At 40.8% G+C, this 21,125-nt stretch overlaps 1 protein-coding gene across 4 annotated transcripts in view; it reads right to left on the reverse strand.

Moving 5' to 3' along the window:
* Positions 1-19,668, reverse strand: part of aplp2 (amyloid beta (A4) precursor-like protein 2) — a 45,050-nt gene extending 25,382 nt beyond the window's left edge. For all 4 annotated transcript variants that reach the window (XM_042343907.1, XM_042343905.1, XM_042343906.1 and 1 more), the window contains exon 1: positions 19,407-19,668. In XM_042343907.1, coding sequence (XP_042199841.1) covers positions 19,407-19,475 — 69 coding nt within the window. In that variant the 5' untranslated portion in view covers positions 19,476-19,668. The remainder of the gene's footprint in view (positions 1-19,406) is intronic.
* Positions 19,669-21,125: the final 1,457 nt, after the last annotated feature.

Genomic DNA, 21,125 nt, shown 5'->3' on the forward strand with positions numbered 1-21,125 from the left:
GCATTGATACAGACCAAAATCTTTCTAGGGTGCATCATTCATACTTTGAGCATCTCAGACTGTCTAATCTATCAAAGATGAGCACCTCAGCCTGTCCTTTCCTTTGGAGAACAGCTTAGGAACTTGGAAAATTTCCCATGAGAGCAAGCAAGACATTACAGTTCTCACCAATTTAAAAAACCTCTCCAGGGTTGATGGCTGGAGACTAAATTTCAGAACTGACAGCAGTTCCCTGCATTCATTCACAAGTAATAACTTCACTGATTTAAACCATTTATTAATAGGAATATTCTGACCTATTCATGACTGTATATCGGAATTTTTTGTCAAAATATTTTATCCCTTCTTATTCAAGAACGGGGGTCTCAGAAATCATTCTCCATGTGAAAATGTCTCAAATGACATAGGCAGATGGCAATGCTTTATGAAGTGTGAACACCAAGCTAACATTTTAATTCAGATTATGAATTCATTTAAAAAAGAAAACATTTTCTACTCCTGTAAACACAAAACCATTTAGGATATCTAAAGATTTAGAGGAAGAAGAATGCATTGTGGGACACTTTCTGTAGCTAAGAAATTAATTCCGCTTTATGAGTGGGGAAAGTACTCAATGTATTCATGCGAAGAATTAAATTCCAACATACTGAAACCTTCAAGATAACACAACCCAGAACTCGTTTACAAATTATCATTCACCAGTGATTTGTACAGACGAGAATTTCAGTTCAGTACTTTTCCTAAATTGCATTCATTTTATTAACCTGCTTATATGAGCCAAGTAATTTGGGAAACACTTCCCAGTTCTTTGCTTTATTCTGCATGAAGTGATCCTCACAGAGTGATTGTCTGCTGCCTCCCTGATGAATGCTGCCTCGGTAATTTTAAACGACAACAAATAAAGCATTCTGACCTCCAGCAGCTTATGTGCCTGTAGAATAAATGGCAACTGCTGAATGCTTTTTGCCAGCATAAAGCGTGCATACATTTTATGGTATCATCCCGCTAGGCCTGTCCTTCCCATTAGGGCTTTGAGGAAATGGCTACATCGCTAAGTCTCACTGATGAGCATGATAGGTTGCTCAACCCTCAACAATGCCCTAAGTTACTGCAGATATACTTGGTTTGGCAAGGTACATCTTCTTAGAGCCTGTCAATCCCAATAAATTATTTTAAAGAATAGAAATGATTTCTTCAACCTCTAAATTAAGTGAGTGATCTTCAGGATATAATTTATTTCCAATTCCAAATCCAGTGTTCAATTGATTGAGCTAACCAGAATGCAGCAGCAGACCCAAATTAATTCCTAGACACATCTTTATTTATCTTTAGACACACTACTGTATTTGAAGGATTTAAAACTTCCTGCATTTGCGTTTTTCTAAAGTTCATTAGTGGACATGCAGAATGGAGTTCCAGCAAAACAGTTGGTCATAAGGATGGCTATCAACAATACTCCATGGAGTACAATATTTTTTGTGAGGCTGGTGTCAAGGCTAAATACCGATGACATGGATGAATGATAATTCTGGATTTTTATGCCATTACTGTTAGATTTCAAATAGAAAAGCAATCTTTCTTGTATTTAGACCCTTTCCTTTACCAAACAGTTGTACACATTGAAGAGTGAGGATCCTGTCAATGTGCCTCTTCCTTTAAATTATCAAAGCCCAACTTCCTGATTTGAATACAAATTTGATTTGCGTCAAGTTGCTCAGTCATTGAATCTGAAGCAAGATAGTCACATTTATTTTCAAGTATTGCTTCTCCTTTTGGTATAGATTTGAAAACATTCTAGGCAAAGCTTCAGCATAAAAATCAACTGACTGGATTAATATGGTGAGACACTCAATCCTGAAATGTTTAATGTAGCTTTAAAATAGCTCAAAGCAGATAGTTTTAAAAAAACTGGGATGGAAAACAGCCTTCAACAGGATTCAAATGGTTCTGAACTATCTCTTTCACACCAATAAAGAATAAAGAAGCCCAATATTGAAGGAGAGAAGAAAGCTGGTGATTTTAGTCAAAGCCCCACTTCACCATAAGCAAAGATACTTGGTGGTGAGATCTGGGATCATCCTGAGATTAGGATTATTCTCATTCTTCCACTCCACACAATATACAGCGTCTTACAATTGTTATGATGACAAAAGCACATATTGTTGCTTATCAGGAAGGGTAAAGTGGCGGAAAGACAAAGATAAATTCAGATTGCTTTGTAGTTCATAAAGATTATGCCCATTGTATCAATATAGCTCTCAAAAATACTTTGTGGAAAATCAAAAAACAAAATCCAATCACAAGCATCCAAATGGAAAATTACCTGGAAGGCAACAGATGTAGAAACATTGTCATAACCAACATGCAACTCCTCCAAGGTAATTTCTCCACAAAATGATACAGTACATGGCTCAAAGTATATCACAGAGCTCAGTACACCACACAACAAAATTAAATTGAGATTCATCTGATTTGAGAGCCTTAACCATGCATGTAGCAATTGCATTGTCAGACTCGGTCTCAAAAGGACTGGCATCTAGTCATCTCTGCTTGGATGTAATCATTCATTCCCATTCTTCATCAGTTATCTGTCTTAATTTAAAAACTTACTTTAAATAAATGTACTCCACACATCATGTTTGCATTTATACGTGCATGTGGGAGGGAGGAAGAATTCTTCTCATACAATTCATGTACAAGTGATATCATTTTTTGCTGTAATTTTCCAGTCTTATACACTAATTATGGATTACGGTTTAAATTAAACCAAAAATACCTACAGTGAAAGCTTTCAACTTTTTAAAGGAAAGACCAGTGCCCTTTTCGAGTGCTCCAATAAAGTACAGCTTATTCTTCTCCAAACTTTTCTATTTTTTATTCCTTTCCAAACTTTCTCAAATGCATTTTGAAGATAGAGCATTCAAAACTGTCTAATGTGGTCCTAGCAAAGAGTTCTACAAGATGAATCAAAACTCCTTTAAAATGCAGCTTCCTACTTCATTATTCCTTTATCCACATTAAAATCCAGCTGCCATTCCTTAGACCCAATATACTATGCACAGAACCTATCGAATGCCATCAATATCCTTAATCGTATTCTGGCCATAGATTGAACATTTATCATTTTATGCGTTTTAGCCAATTTCCTATTAATTTCACGCATCACCTTCTGAAACGCCTCCCAATGCAGAAACGTATCAATTGCCTTCGAGAAATCAAAAAATATCCTTTAAGAAGTGCAACAAATCCTTAGATACAAGTGCATTTTTCTGATGGCCTTGAACTAATAAATTCACCACCTATCCCTCTACCGCTCCACTGTATCCCTCATAAAGACTTCTCAGCATGTCCGTGCTCCTCTCATCAATCTTTTCTCCAAGCATTTTCACATTCTGAGAATCAATGCACGTCACTGATATTTTCCTACATTCCCTACCCTTTTTTTAAAGACCAGCCATTGGGGAAATTTCCACTGCTCGTTCTACCTTAACACCCAACCAATGCCTCATAGTCAGAATTTTTTCAGTATACTTTGAGCCTTTGGAGATGGTGAGCACTTTTTTTTTGCATTACACAATAATAATCCTTGCTCTTGGTACAGCACCTTTCAAGTCGGGAGGATGTCTGAAAGCCCTGAGTAATGTCAAACAGCCAATACAAATAAATTTAGTTTCCAGCATCTCCAAATTCACGTTACTCTATTGAAGACAAACTACTACACCTCATTCTGGAGGGTGATAACAATAGAGCTAACTAATCTGCAACATTACAAAGCAATAATAACCAAACAATCTTGTACAGACAGCAAATCAGGATCATGCCGATTGCTGTTGACTCAATTCTCTGATTTCCATTAAACACTCAGTATTCAGATACTCTTCTTCTACACCAAAACAATGGGCATCCTACTAATTAATCATTAAGTGGCATCAGTGCCATACATGTCCACATTACTTACAGACTCCAATAACTAACAAGGAACATTTGCTGTGACTTAAGAATACAACCTTAGAACTAAAAAGAACTTACTGACCACTCCCCCTTCCCAGCCCTGACATAGTGTCTCCTTTATCTCGAACTACTATAAATAAATCAGTACAAAACTAAGAATTTATGTTTTGAAGTTACTGGGTTCATGTTCCTTGGAGGTTAACTTCCCAAGCTTTCAGCAAAGCTTTCTGCAACTGGCTGCAAGGAGAAGAGAAGAATCCCCATGGTATATAACAGACTGGAGCTTCAACACATTTAACATTCTTTGCCAATGCATTTTTTAATATTGTGGACAAAACCACCACCTTTTTCATTCAACACAATAGTCCATTCACTGCACCATGACAACAACATGATTAGTGTAATATGGCATTCATTGTTCATCTCTCACACGGACAAGCTACGATTCAGGCAGTTAAATGCAAGCAAAACACTGAGATGATACGATCTATACATCAGAGACTATAATGTACAGCACTTGGGAATCAAGATGGCAAAAGAAAATTGGCCAGTGTGGCTGCTAATACAGCTCTCTATCAACATTAGATGTAAATGGGTAGTAGGTGAGCAGAAGATTGCGTCTCATGTGATGCCCTTCATCACTGGAAAAGCCTGCCTACGGGTTTATAATAATATTTGCATTTGATATCGCGCCTTATCATGTCTTTGAGACTATCAAAACTCTTCACAGAATATATCACTTTCAGATATGCCCAGGCTCAAAATTGTGAAAGGTAAGGTTAGGACAGACATCAGGGAAGTATCTTTATACTGAGGGTTAACAGCTGGAATCGGTTACCAAGAAGGATGGTACGTGTGAGTATCCTGGACTTACTTATAAAACATCGTAATGCTGAAATGGAAAGAGGGTTCCTGTGAGCATGAGATGAAATTTGCTAAAGTGCCTTCTTTATCTAAACATCTCATGATAAATCAGCAGCTTCAGAAGAAATAAATCTTTTTTTCAATCGTCGTATTTTGGTTAGGTTACATGAAAGGAAGAAACAAATCCAGCACGCTGATGCAACAATTGTCCCAACAATTAGTTACTTGCACCAATTATCTGAAATAAAGGACACTTGTTTGACATTTTATACTTAAGTGTTGGTATTATTGGTACTAAACAAATGTAATCTTGTTGTTGTTGTATTCTACAAGATGTCTGTCCTTTGCAATAATGGTATTTGGCCCACAATTTCTGCAAACTCGATCGGGTTTGTAACTGCAAGACACTGTGATAGACAAATAAGATATCTGCATTTCCATAAATGACAGAACCCAACAACGCACTCAATTACTGATTTCCCATGTGCCACCAGGCAATAAGTAAATGCAACTGAAAAGGCTGCCTAGCTGTCATTCTATGGGAAACAGTTCAATAAATAGATAAATACAGTTCTTGCATCTGATAGCACTTTATCACATTGAAACACCTCAAAGACCTTGACACAATAACAAACTTCAAAGTGAGTAACTTGATATGCAAGCAAAGCTGGCCATCAGTACTATTTTTGGAACATATGCACCAGTCGGTTGGGAATTGGATGCTAGAGAACATTATAAGATATATACAAACACTGACAACAGAATGTTGTTCAAATGCCCAGCTTCATATGGTTGTCAGTTTCAATCAATCTGCTTGAAGATAGTAGATTTATTTTATTCTGACATTTAAGCAAAAAGTAAACATACTGCGATCACTTTTTGCCAAGCACAGTACAAATATGCTTTTGACAATACTGTCACAGATTCATTGCCGCCTGCAATTGCAAAGCTACCTTTGTAAAGGAGATTGAGAGATTTCAAGAAAGAATTGTGACAGTCCTGGCACAAATGGTCACGTGGGATTTCTCTGACTATACCGCCTGCTGTTCATTAAAGATAGCTCAGACAAAGATGAACCCTCCAGTACAGCAACTCTCTCATTATGACATCAAACACTATTTTGAATAATCTCAATGTTTCTGCCTTTTTTGGCAGATTATTCCACACACCTATCAGTGTGAAAAATATTAGAATGTTTTGCTGATAGATTCCAATTTTCCTTTTCCATATTCATTTTTGTCCGAATTTTACTTTTCCATATCCATTTTTGTCCTCAAGTCTGGGTTTACCTGATCGATACTGTTCTAAGATTTCTAGCTCACAGCCATTACAGCTAGATCAGTCTTTTTTCTTTTCCTGCATTCTTTCTAATAAAATGATAATTGTTTGATCCTAGGTTTGTATTATAAAAATACTCCATCTCATGATCTTGACACGTAAAGTGATATGCCTACCTGTTGCTCCCAATTCTATTTATTCTACCCTTACATTGCACATTTTTTCCTTTAGTGTGCGATGCTTTACAATTATAGGCATTACATTTCACTTTCTGTATATCAGCAAACATAACCTTGCTCACTGGCACATGGCAAAGCAGCTAATTTTTCATTTCCTGTGGTTTTCTGGATTGATGCACCTGTCTGATGAGTGGGACGCAGGATTCTCTCAAACCATGTCTAGAATAGGCCAAGCAAATAAAATTGGAATCTGTGACCAAAAATCCCTATTACTGAGCAAGAGGCGTGACATTTATTTTTACCTTTGTGTTCACCGCAGCAGTTTTACCTTGCACTGTGAGCTCAGAACCCTCAGAAACGAGCATAGGTGAATTAATAAGAACCCCCCCCACCCACGAGAAGACTTATCAGAAAAAAATTCCCACCTAATTCTTTGGCAGATAGGTTGAAAAACTTCCCAACTAAATTGGAAATACCATTTGAAATAATACTTTCAAAGAACATGAACACGTGGATCGAGAGATATTTGGGCAAAATTCAGAGGTCATCGATGTGTAACATGGTGAGATCCAGCCATACGATAGTCAGATTTCAGATTTTGCTCAGAAAACTGCTGGAGATTAGAAATTTCATGCCAAAGAATGCAACCAGCCAAGGATGTAAAATGCAGGCTGTAAGGTTAAAATATACAGAAGTGCTGCTAGAAAAAAACATTACAGAACCTTTCCTCAGGAAATGAAATTATGTAGCAGATCCATTGACAAACAAGTCAACGGAAGGATTAGGCTTCTTTGGCTCGACGGCTTTTTATTGTTCCGTGATGAAAGGTGAACATGTGGACACGAGTCTCGAGTGTCACTCCACCATCCCATCCCATCATCATCATACATGACCATTGCCCGCACATACATGTGAAGTATAACGGTTTGCCTGAGGTGACAGGCAGGACAAGAACTATATTACAAGATCATCAGCTTCAGGAAACGGAGGAAGGCGTTTTAGGCAGTTGCAAGCTTTTTAAAAAGCATTTTATTTCCAAATCTTCCTGACCTTGAACTGTGGGTTAAGACTTCTTGAATTATACAGTAATTATACTAAAGGCTGGCAAATATGATGAATTACTTTCTCCAGTAACATCATTAGCGTCAATCAAATATCAAAGCAGTTGTTAGACAAGAGAGCTGGCAGCAACCCAACTGCCCAAATAATTGAGCATTAACTTCTGCAGTGCGCACCAATCAAATCAGCTTTGAAATCTGCAGTATCAAAGCAGAAAGGGTTTCTGAATCTAGGAGGTAAACTGTAAATCATGCACGGAACCAAAGAAAAATAGTACGTTTAGAGCAGGGACCACAGGTCACTGGTGGTCCATGGGGTGATCTTTGGCTACCCACACATTACTTTCTAAATGTATTATTTGGAAATTAGAATTTGCAAACTAGGAGACCCATTTAATGTCTTTTTAGAAATGTGGTTTAAAAATACAAAAAATCTTGCCGGCCAGGCAGATCTACAACCGAACATAACCATATATTTCACCCACAAAGTATAGTCAATTCACTTTACAGTATATTCTGTGTAGTGCTTTGATACGTCTAGAAGTCGCTGCATCAAATGCAAGCATTATTATTACAACCATTTCCTCCCTATCTTTGAAGCTCAGATGCTATCTACAGCATCTAAAATAAAGTTGCGTTGGGTGTAATTTGGCAATATGCATACCAAACTGCAAGCAGCACAACTTCAATTTCTGCAGCACTGCAAATCCAATATCATTCATCTTCTGGGTCAATCCAGCACTATGATCGGCAACATTTCGATTCAGTTCCAGAAACTGCAGGCTCAAACTGAAATCATGGTACTCCTCTCCCTGTTCCTTTGGACAATTACATTTCCACATCAGGAAGGCTTCTTACATTTACATTTCCACATTATTCACATGCCAGCTGTCAAAAGGAATTGACACATGTAGAGCACAGCAGTTTAATGCCAATGATTTGAACTGCAATCAATTACCTTTAAAAATCAAAATTAATTTTGTAAAATATTTCTTGACCCACCCACTCCCACTGTCTTCTTCTACTACATTTAAATATAGTATTTACACATATTTTACTAAGAATGCTGCACATCAAGACTGAAGTGGATAGATACTTGTTAGTTCAGGATATTAAGAGATATGTTCCAAGGGCAGGTAATTGGACTTGAGGAACAGAGCAGCCATGATCTTACAGAATGACGAGGGCCTGAATGGCCTACATTTTTTTCATCTTAAGTGCAAAGCCAGTATGACATCCTTCCACAAGTCCACTCCACTAATCACTGTTGCCATGAGACAGCAAACCGAACACCATACATTACAAAATCACATCAGTTCTTACAACATCCTGGATATATACCTGGGTGGGTATCTGGAAATGACACAGCCATTAACCATTGTGAATAAATTATAACAGCAACATTTCAACAGACAGGTTGATCACAACCTAAAAGCAATGATATAAAATTGTTTAAATACAAATCTTTTCTGTGTTAGTACAATTTAAACATTGCTACTCTTTGATTTATTTGCTATAATATAGCAGACCTCAATATTGTGATGCTTAGCAATTCTCTAATTTAATGAATTAAATCAACTGCAGGCTGGATACTCTGCACCAAGTTTAACAAGTTACAGACATTAGAAATAGGCAATACTATAAGCTAGAAATAGTGTTGTTTAAAATGGATTTCAGAACACTGGTTACCCTTTTCTGCAGTGCATTACTCGTGAAAAATAGATTAAGCTTTCTGATGCACTAACATTTTGTCAGTAACATCTGACTTTTTATACAATGGCAAGCAGAACTCCCACCTATATGTTCGAGCTTTACATTATCAAGGGAGGGACCAGACAGCATTCATCATCCTATCATCCTATTATGAATCCCATGATAGCACGTAGAGCAAACTCTAATTGTATTTGTGTATGCAGGCAAGGACTACAATTTAATCAGAGCAACAAATTCAAGAGGATTGCAATTACTTTCACAAAAAATAATAATGGGTACGATAGATTAACCATGCATATTAGTCTATAATGGAGATGTACGCATAACAATAAACTGGAGCTATACGCTGGAAACGTAAGATAGGAAATTTTTAGGTACATTAATTTGCGGGCATTCTGAGAATGAGGATGGTTCATGTTAGGTCTGAACTCTCACGTCTAGGCTTGTATTCTAATACAGTGCTGCATTGTCAGAGGTGCCATCCTTCAGATGAGATGATAAACTGAGGTCGCTTCTGCCTGTCCAGGTGGATGATAAAGATTCCATGGCACTATTCAAAAAAGAAAGGAAGTATCTCCCGATGTCCTGGCCAATAATCCTCTAGCTAAATTGGTCAGTCACTTCATGTCCGTTTGTGGACACTGCTGTGTGTTATTTGGCTACTGCATTCCGCTGCAAAGAACACAGTTACTATACTTTATAGTAAAATCCTCCAAAGCACTTGAGATCTTCCTGATGCAAAAGGTGCTACATCAAATGCAAGGATTATTATTTTGTCTGATTCCAGACAACATCTACTTCAACAGTCTCAACTCTGATATACCACTTGGTGGAGCATTATGTTAAATGGATGATTACCTGCATGAAAAAGAACCTAGTAAATGATGGGCTTCAGAAAGGGTACATTGCATCCTGATTTGTTAGTGAGAAGCAATATGACTATTGCACCAAGACTTGCAAAAGGTCTTTGACAAAATGCACTACATATTAGAGATTTCTTTAAGAACTGATTTTACTGGGCATGAAGGGTGAGAAACAAATGTGGATTATTTATAGTAGAGGGAAGGAATCATAAGGGAAGCTCAGCTGAAATGGGAAGGGGAGAAAGAAAATTATTAGTTATTTAAATGAACACACTTATTTCAATATAATTCCTTAACAGCCCTATAGAGGAAGTTTATAGATCTTTAACCATAGTAATAATATTTCCCTTTATTTTGCATTTAAAAATTTGGATTGTAAAGCATACTAAAAAAAATTAAACTCAATTGATTAAAAAAACTAAAATTTTTGCTTTCTATTCATCCAAATGCTTTAATATAGGAAAAGAGCTGAGCACCATAAAATGGTACTATATATAACAAAAGGATTATTATAGATATATACATACATACACACACATTATAAACACAGGGTTTCAAACTGACATATGCTACAGTTCCTTCTCACGATTGTATATAGGCAATCAGCTACCTTGCTTTCCTCCCTAGATACAGGGAGTGGAAGGTAGACCAACAAGAAAATGAAGTACTAAAGCTTTCCTTGGCTTCACTGGAATTAATGAGCTCAGTATACAGATAGCCTCTGACAGCACACGCAATACCATTTCACTTGCAAATGTACTTGTAAGGTCATTTGTAGCATAAATGGGGGCACTTGGAAACATTACAAGTGTAACCACTGCATATGTGCCCATACCAACCTACAAACCTTCTTCTGTCTCAGCCATACTGCAGCAATGGTTTCGTCCACTGATGAATGAGCAATGCATGGTCCCAGAAGGACACGCGGTAGAATTAATTGAAACGTATAATAGGGAGACAGAGAAGCTTGGGAAATAAGGGTTTGAAGGGGCACAAAGAAAGCAGAAGAACACGATTAAACACGTGTTGCCACAATCTACAATATAACTCCATATAATATTGCATTTATATAGGTCCTTTCACGTCGGAAGAATCTAATAAAGAGGTGGAAGGGCTCAATGCACTGATTGCCCTCCTCTTGTTTAGATGATGGATAACAATGTGAAATTGCAACAGCTTTCTTTTATTTGCTGCAAAACAATCAATGCAGAACAAGCTGGGGCAGAATAAGCACCAGATCAATTTGAAGTAGGAATATTTATGGCAGTCATTTTGGGGCATTATGCTCAATTTTAGGCCTCCTCTCCTCCTTCCCCCACACATACAATACAAGAAAGTGAAAGTCAGGAATATGCACTTTTTCTCAGCTGGGTTGTACACCTTGTTCGTGGGCTGGTATTTAGCAGCAGTTCCCACAGCAACATCCTTGAAGTATTTGAATTATTCAAGTAATAGCCCAGCAGAATGATCCTTTCAGTGTCTTCCCATTTGCTATTACAAACCACAGCAGGCTTCAAACACAGAACTGTCCCTAGTCTATTCCAGCCGTTGTTTTCAATGATAAGGAGACTCTTTAACCCAGTAACACATGCATCAAACCGCAGTACAAAGACCCCCTTCTCTATAGCTTATCTAACGTTCCTTCATGGTCTCAATAATCTTGCACAAATTTACATGGTATTCCTATTATTAGACTAATTTTTGTACCAGTGACGTATATTTCAAAGCAACAGAGGTCCCAATTCGACTGGTATCTGGAGACCAGAACAAGCAAACACTTCCAAAAAGCTATTTCTAGTTTCTTTCCATTAAAAGAAACAGCCACCCCCACATCAACAATTAGTGGGGCCATTAAATCTTTCAGTATTAAACGGTTTATGTTTCTCTTCTCCTTTTATTTTCCCAGAGTCTGGGTCAGTTTCCATAAACGACTAACCAGGTAAGCATGCAAGTTCAATTTTGAGGTTCAAAGGTGAAGGCACCCACCAGCCAAGATAAAAAAAANCTTTGAATTGTAGGGCAGGCTGTTGTAATTTTGAAAGCTGTAGCTATGCTTCACTGTTTAATGCTCAACTTTCCTTTTTGTAAACAAAAAATAATTTGGATGGTAAAAAGAATGTACCAAATTGCTGGTCTGATAGCAGGAGGCATGATCTAATTTCCTCTTCAAAGTTGTTATTCCACCTCAAACATTTCAGCCCTGTCAAGACAGCAATACCCATTAAACATAGATGTTTATACAAGAACACGACTTAGGAGATTAAAATGTTCTCCGAATTTTAGATCGTAGGAAATTAGATCATGTCCTGCTATCAGACCAGCAATTTGCCATTCCAAATTGATCTTTATTTACAAGGAAAGTTAAAAAGCATTAAACAACAATAACTTGCATTTATATAGCAGTGAAACACCTGGTTCAATTGGTAGCACTCTCGCCTCAGAATTAGAAGGTAGTGTGTTCAAGTCCCACGTTAAGACTTTGAGCTCGTAGTATAGGCTGGCGCTCCAATGCATTCCTGGGGGATTGCTGCAATGTCAGAGATGCTGTGCTTTGACTTAGATATTAAACCAAAGTTCTGTCTGGTTGTTCGGGTGGACAGGAAGGATCCCATGCACTATTTAAAAAGAGAAGGGAGGTTCTCTCAGTGTCCCCTTCATTCAAACTGGTTGCCAGATTCACCAACAAATACAGTCTAAAATACAAGGATTGTTATTATTCTCATGGAAAAAATGAATTTAAAAAAATTAAATCAGCCCCAGAACCCAATAATTTCACCATGTGCAATTACAGCTTCTCAGCACAGAACAGGAGCATCTATAGCAGCATAATGACAGCACACTCATTTTCCTCTCAGGCATACGAGAGTGATCAGGGAAAATATTTGAGTCATGCTCCCAAATTGAAGGGTACTAGGCTTGAGAAGGGTATGAGAATAAGGAGAAAAGCAGCTAACAAACAGTAATTGAAGCTTCTAAGCACAACTTCTGCTTTAATCACTTCAAGCAAAGTAGCCATCGTGTACACAAAACACATCTTGTATTGTCAATACAGTGCTGGTAAACCTGCACATTTCAAAATATAAAAGTATCAACACATAAAAACACAGACATTATCACAAGGACAACTGTACTATCCAGATTTTTCCTCTACACGAAAAAGAATCTTCTTTTGAAATTGAACACACTACATAAGCTTCTATGAAAACTATTATGGTATTATGTGTTATTTCTTGGCGGTCACCTACAGAATAAATCCCAGTCAGCTCAGCCATTACATCACAGACACAACCATTCTGGGAGGATACAATGAATAATATCCACCATGACACATGCTGTCAGAGTGAAATATATTTTTTACGAAAGATGGGAAGCAATGAGAGTTCAAGAAATAATCTTCTGGGGTTCTGATAACAACACTAATTTGGATTCTTGAACAGATTATTTCCTTCAAATCAAGTGTACAGATTGAAGCTTTGTACAATTACTAATTACATTACTACGCCAGAACTGGTATGTTGACATACAATGGCAAATTGAAAACTTTACAGGACTTCAAACAAAAGGAAAATGCATTAATTGTGTTTTAAAGTTGTGAATTAAAATGTTATTTTATTTCAAGGTCTCAAAACAAAAATGTTTGTGTGCACACAAAAACACAGGCGTGAAACCTTTTAGATTTACTCTCAGACTCGCTCTCTACACGACAACCTGTTATTTATTCCTTCCCATAATTCTAGGATTAGCACATTACTCAGTCCACTGACATAGCCAATTTTCTAACGTCTCTCTATACAAGTACAAACACAATATTTCACTGTGATCTGATGCTCCAGACCAATATAAATTGAAGGCCCATTCATTACGTGCTTCCAACCCATGCAGAAACAAACTGAAGAACCTTTTTTCCTTTCTTCATAGATGCTGCCTGACCTCTGAGTGTTCCCAGCGACTTCTGTTTTTGTTTTGAAGAACCTTTTTTTTCCTGCCATCAAGTCTGTATGGCCAGCAAGTACAGTTTTTTTGACACTAGCTCAAGGGTCTAGGACTCTCTGGAACAGTCAGAGATAATCTAAAACACTCAAGTGTTGTTTTTGTCATTTTCTCTCACGACAACAAAGCTATGTTTGAGTTCTTCTGTGCTGGAGAGCAAGGAAGAAGGCAGTTTCACAACCATGATATGCATTAAATTACTGAACCGTGCTCATTGTCCAACATTTCCAAAAATTAGACAGAACCAAAAAGGTATAGAATGACAACACAAAATGTGGACAGGATTTGCATCATATTTTCAGATTTTGGAGTTCATTCCACCATGATAACCTGAGCAAAATGGCAAAAGAGTTGAGTGAAATTAGATTTAAGAAAGTCAAATCAACTGTGCAAAAAGTCATCTCTGACTGATTTGAAAATATACTTTTTAAATTAAGCAACAATCTGTCATCAAACTACTCAAAATTGACACCAACCCACTAAACTACAGTACATTAAATGCACTGATCTATCAAGTGTATTGTGCTACTCTGTCACACACATGTATATAGCTTTCTTTTTTGATAAACTATGCACACATTTTAAATACACGTTTCAATATGCTAGTAGAGCAATATCACAATTGTTGCATAAAGGTACAGGAAAGTCTGAATCAACAACAATTCTGAATCCTAATTCCACTACCATCCATAAAATCCAGGTCATACAAAACTCTGCCGCCCGCATTCTTACCCGCACCAAACTTCGCTCCCCAATTACCCCAGTCCTTGGCAGACTGCACTGGCTACCTGTCCCAGTGAGGATTGACTTCAAGATCCTCACCCTAGTCTTCAAATCCATCCACTCCTCTGCACCCCCCTACCTCTCTGACCTCCTCTCTCCTCACAAGTGCCCATTGCCTTCGTTCCACCGGGTCTGGACTCCTCCTTGTCCCTTGAGTCCTCCGCTCCACCCTCGGCGGCCGTGCCTTCAGCCATTATGCCCCGAGGCTCTGTTCTCTCTTCCTCACTCCCTTCGCTTCGCTCCCTCTCTTCCTATTTTCAGGTCTCGGCTGAAGACCTTACTTTTCACCGTGCCTTTGGTCACCTTCCCCCCCCCCTCCCCCTGGCTCGGCCCAGGATCCGTTACTGTGAAGCGCTCTGAGACGCCGTCTGGCGTGGAGGGCGCTGTATAAATCCAAGTTTTTGTTCTTGTTGTTGTATCAACTGGACAATCCAATACAGCAGTGATGTTGTGATAATCATGGGAGCCATGTGCAACCAACAAAACAGGCAACACTCAACAGATCTGCCTGTTCCCAGCCATGTTAAACTCACATGAAAAGCTCTATATTAAATGCAAGGATTATTATTAACATTTAAATGCTGACTCAAACAAGACAAAGTTTGTAATACTGCAGTACTGAACTCAGCACCCATAAAGAGACTAACTACAACAACAATCAACAACTACGATGTTGATTAAAAAGCACAGACAACTTGCACAAGGACAGCATACTCCTGTATCTTTAAAATTAATACTGAGAAAGGTAACATTTATTAAATTGCAAATCATTTCCAATATGCTAACATGAAAGAGGGCAGTTTTTCATTATAAACGTTCCTACTTACAGTAAATCCAGTTGAATTACTAGCAGTATGGACTTAAATGGTTTCTCATCTTGGATTCAACTCTAAATCATGGGGACTATTAGATAGTCATTACAATGAAATGCTGTTCTAAAAAAAGTTGAATATCTTTATATCAGAAAATGAATTATGAGGAATGTCTAAGACCACTGTATCATACAGTCTGTTTTGTACTTGTATATACCCTGAATTTGATCAGAATACTTGAGATAGTTTGAAAAAGAGCTATGTCGACTGAAGTTTTCAAAATGTATCCCACAGCAGTCTAGCTCTTTAAACATGGTATTAAAGAGAGGCAAGCTGGTTTAATCCATTGCTAAATCTAAGCTTTTATTGGCTGCTGGTTGCACTGGCAAAGGAGTACAAAATGCAACGCAGCTGGCATATACACTCAATCTTGAAGCTGGATGTTGGTTGAGATGCTTTCATTTGATTACATAAAACCAATACTACATGTAATAGTTTATTAGTCAATGCCACAGACAGTTTAAACATTTTGGGGCAGTCACGAGAGAATTGGGACAATTATTTTTGTTCTTAGAGAAAGATAAGCTCATTCTCTGCCACTTGCAAACATCCAAAGATGGCATTGGACAGTAATAAGTCAGATTGCATAGAGTAGCACTGCTGACCGCAACCATATCACCTGAAAAACACCTTGGGTGCAAACCCTTCAATGTTGGGACATCCTCCAGTTGTGAACGGCGTTCTATAAATGCAATTTGTTGTGTGGCTCCGATATCTTCTTCAGTAAGGAGTAAGCATGAATCTATTTATTTTCCCTGGTATACGAGCATAAGAAATAGGAGCAAGAGTAGGCCATTCGGCCCCCCTAGCCTGCGCCGCCATTCAATAAGATCATGGCTGATCTATTCTAACTCCACCTACCCGCCTTATCCCCATATCCCTTAATCCCTTTATCCACAAGAAATCTATCAAGAAAATAATGTATTTCTCACCTTTCGCCAGTCCCCCCAACAAAAAATCCATTCCAGAAGCCAAGCAAGCAACCAGCTTATAGACATTTGCCAATAATGTAAGCAGCTACAATGATATGTTTAAATATTTCCCCAAATTAGGCACTTTAGCTTTGAACATCCTCCCCTGGACAGCCTGGTTGAGATCTGGAACTTTCTGTGGGGTTACATTCCAGAACATTCACCAGTCTGATGTGGTTGGCACGGTAAGAAACCAATACGAGTAAAAAGAAATTCCACATTTATCTAAAATGTTTCCGTCTGCAGATGTCATAAAAGACCTTGTACCTTGGCATCCATCCATGAAATGATATCCCTTCAATGTTACCATCGTCTCAATTCTTCTCTTACCTCCATTAATAGCGACCTATACTCCCCAAACAATTGAATAAATAAAAATACCCATCTATCCTTCACATTGCAACAGTTGCATTTCTCTGAAATTTTGAGCCAAGGTGCTTCTTGCAATAATATTTACATTTGACATTGCGCCTTTCACATTGGGAGGACGTTTCAAACACTTCGTAGAATTTACTGTACAGTGTAGTAACTGTGTATTTTGTAGGCATATTTTGTGGTTCTAAACCATCATCATATCACTGGGCATACTTTTAACAAGAACTCCTGCTCTGTTTAAGAAACGTCCAAGTTCCAGAGTAAGTACACGTAAGTCGGTTTAGGACAATCATTCAGGCAGTGTTGTCTTCCTCACTTTAGGACAAGCACCCAACACCAGACCATTTCAAAGCATTGGTTCCACTCTTACACACCCCTCCCCCCATGTAACATAAAAAGGCAGCACCACTCTGTGCGCCTGAACTTAAGTTCACTGCTGCGTGTACCTGATAAGAATAGGGTGTGGAGATCAAAAAATGTAATGTGTCACCAGTGCACCAATTCTTAATTGCACCATACCATCATTCCCAGATTACCGACATTTTAGTACTCTCGACCAGCCTAGGTGCTTCTGTGTTATTGCTCTAACATACAGGTTGCACAAAGAAAGGGCATTGCAGGCTAATGACATGGTGCCTGATTATTACAATTTCCTGCCTGATGATTAAAGAGGGAGTGAACCATAGAGGCAAAAACAACAAGTAACAACAAATTAATTACATTTGTATAGCCCCTTTCACGTCGGGAGGTTGTCCCAAGGTGCTGGCAGCAAATATTCGTGAATCGTAAATACAAAGTGGCCATTCTTTTTTCAAACAGGCTTTGAAAAATTCGTCCTCAGCTGCAGAATACTGTCGGCAAACACTTTAAATCAAGAGGTAGTGAAGCAGACGCTTTCTCACAGCAAAGGAGCACCATCAGCCCAGTATTGACTTTAGCCAAGTTCTTTACACTACAAACCGATCTGGAACAGCCTTTTATACCCCCAAAACCCCCAACAAAATGGATTTCATCAGCTGAAAAAAGGAGAAATTAGCTTGGAATAGAAAGGCTGCTGAATAAACTGAACATGGCCTGGGAGAGCGCAAGGAAACAGCCACACCCATGCATCAGGAGCACAATGCTGTTTATAAATCATGTAACAATGGTCTCACACAAGTCTCGGCACGCTCTTTTTTGAGTCTGCGGTGCTGAATTTAAATTGTGAAATCTTTATAGATAGACAGACACGAATGTAAAACGATACGCAATGATACAAGTATGACCTTGTTCACATAGGGATGTGATTCATTTGCTTCCCTCAAGCAACTCAAGGAAGCCCAGGGGGAGGGAGGGAAAGATTGATCCTCGTTACCCTCTGGGGCAGGTTAGGGGAAAAAAATCCACAAGATGGACACAAAACCTCTCACCTTGCTAAAGAAAATGACCTAAAGGGGAGTCATACACTTCCCTCTTCCCACAACTCTTGTCCCCATTTTGAGACGTCTCAATGACGTGATAAGATGCTATATCGAATTCAAGGATTATTATTAGTATAATTATTATTTCTCCTGGACCTTCCAACACTAACCAAAAAATACAGCGCCAACTAAGAGAGGTTATTCTCCTGTATGAAGGTTGTGCTGCTACAGCCCAGTCAGACAAGGCAAAGAGGAGCTTTGAATCCTTGCTGGTTTAATTTGATATAAGTATATATATTAAAAAAATATGATTTTTTAAAGTTGGTGGCAATGTTCTAGCTCGGGAGAGGGTGGGGAGGGGGAGAGAGAGGGAGGGGGTAGATGTGGGGAGGAGGGGGGTGGGGGATAGGGAGTGGAGAGGGGGGGGGAAGAGGGTAGATGTGGGGAGGAAGGGGGGTGGGGTAGGGAGTGGGGGGGAGACAGGGAGGGGGTAGATGGAGGGAGGGTGGGGTAGGGAGAGGATGGATGTGGGGAGGGTGGGGTAGGGAGTGGGGGGGGGGGGGGAGGAAAGAGACCTTTTTTCTTTGCCGGAGGCGAGGAATGCGGAGGTCTGGTGCGTGTATCCCGCTCTCTGACAGGCTGCAGGGAGAAGGCGACCGAGCAGGAGAAGCGGCGTCGGCTCGGCTCCCGGGCTCTCCCTCCGCGGGGAGGGGGAGACACGGGCGCCAGTCACCGGGAGGCTCCCGCTTCCCCCCCCCCGCACCGATTGGGAATGATCCCGATTCCCCGGGGCCGTATCTACCGGGGGGGCTCCCCACCGTCACCTGCCCGCGACCCTCCCCACTAACAAAAAAAACACTCTACCCCCAACCGGGTGGCGGCGGGGGAGGGGGGGGGTTGGTCGCCTTGATCGTGTTCGCATCGCCATAACGGGATGATCCCGGTTCCCGGGGGCTCCCAGTAACAGAGACAGAGGAGTCTCGCGGGTGGGGTGGGGGGGCGGCTTTCTCCCCGCACCCCCTCCGAAAAAAAAATCCCGGGGTTCGGGATAAAGCCCCGCCGCCCGCCCGCCCGCCGCCCAACCCCAAGCGCCGCGACGGCTCTTTTACCTCAACGTAACCGGCCCGTCCGGTGGCGGCGACCCCGGCGAGCAGCAAGAAGGTGACGATGGTCGCCATTGGAGTGAATGCGAGCGAGAGGAGCGCTGGTCGGTCTCTCGGTGCGTGTCTCGCCTTCTCTCTCTCTCTCTCTCTCTGTCTGTCTGTCTCTCGCTCGGAGGAGAGTGGATTGCGTTGCGTGTGCGTGAGAGGAAAGCAGAGGGGGGAAGAGCGCTCGCGCTGGACTGACGGCGCCTGACACCAGCCCTCCCGCGCCGCAGCTGGCAGTGGTGGGTGCGCATGCGCAGGCTGGCTCACCGCCTCGCACGAAGGGAGGCGGGAAACGAGAGCGAGGCCGCGGCGACGGTTTAACGGTCGGTCGCTCGGCTCGGAGCACGCGACGCCCCGCCCCCCCCCCCACTCGCGGGGCGGGCAAGAGGTGCAGAGGGCAATGGGTGGAGGAGTGGGGGGGCAATGGGTGGAGGGGTGGGGGGGCAATGGGTGGAGGGGCAATGGCGGAGGGGTGGGGGGGGCAATGGGCGAGGGGTGGGGGGGGCAATGGGCGAGGGGTGGGGGGGCAATGGGCAGAGGGTGGAGGGCAAAGGGGTGGGGGCAGGTGAAGGGCAAGGGGTGCGGAGGGCAATGGGCAGAGGGGTGGGGGGTAAGGTGGGGGGGCAGAGGGCAAGGAGTGGGTGGAGGGCAAGGTGTGGGTGGTTGGGGCGGAGGGTGAGAGGCAGGGGGCTGGTGGAGGGCAGAAGGCTGGAGGAAGGCGAGGGGCAGGAGGGTGGAGGGCATGTCTGGGGTGGGTTGACCGAAGGCAATGGTCAAAGAGGAAGGTCTTTATATATAAAAAAAATCAGATTGGAGTTGAGGTACAGATCAACGATGATCTAATCGAATGGCAGGACAGGCTTGAGGGGCGGACTGGGACTCCTGTTCCTATAGTTTGAGATGGACCTTGAAGGAGGCGAGGGAGGGGGGGCGAAGAGGAGGGAAGAGTTGGCAAGTCCGGTAAGCAAGGAGTTAGCATAATCAAGCCTGGATGTGATGAAAGCTACCCAGCGTCAAGGAGGGTGTTGTAATAAAAATAGAAGTTCTTGTTGTTGTAAAGGGAGTTGCTGGCTGGCGAGAACCCAATACCTTGGACTGGAGCAGTCTCGGGAGTGTGACTCAACCACTCTCTCTGTACCTCCTATATTTTTGTGGAGTTATGGCCTCTGGGCTTGTGACTGATTACCACGTGTTGGTGTTGAAACTCTTGGAGCTTAATGTGGACACAGTCACTGAGGAAGGGAATAACAAACCTCCTCATTGCATTCTCCTCCCAATTGTAGTCCTGGTGATGCTGTTCCGTTCTCTCTGTGCCCGTGTATATAATTTAGAGGTAATGGGTGGTTGTTGTCTAGGGCAGAGAATTTGGACACTGCTCCTCCGACAAATGTATTTTAAAAATGTGGGCCTGTCATCTGGCAAGCTGATAAAGGGAATGTGCAATGCGCTCATAATTCACCAATCATGACCGAAGGGCATTTTATTATCCAAGGCTCAAACACAGGCCCTTCAGGGAAGAATGTTTGTCTTCCACTTCCTTAGCTTCATGTATAACATAGAAACATGAAAAATTGGGGAGACTTTTAAGGGATGTGTTCGTAGTGGACATAGAGGGGGACAGAGGGAGTAAAACTTAAAGGTTTTAACTGATGTAGCGCAAACCACATCATCCAATAAGAT

The sequence above is a fragment of the Callorhinchus milii genome, unplaced genomic scaffold (genome assembly GCF_018977255.1).
Source record: "Callorhinchus milii isolate IMCB2004 unplaced genomic scaffold, IMCB_Cmil_1.0 Scaffold25, whole genome shotgun sequence".
NCBI lineage: Eukaryota > Metazoa > Chordata > Chondrichthyes > Chimaeriformes > Callorhinchidae > Callorhinchus > Callorhinchus milii.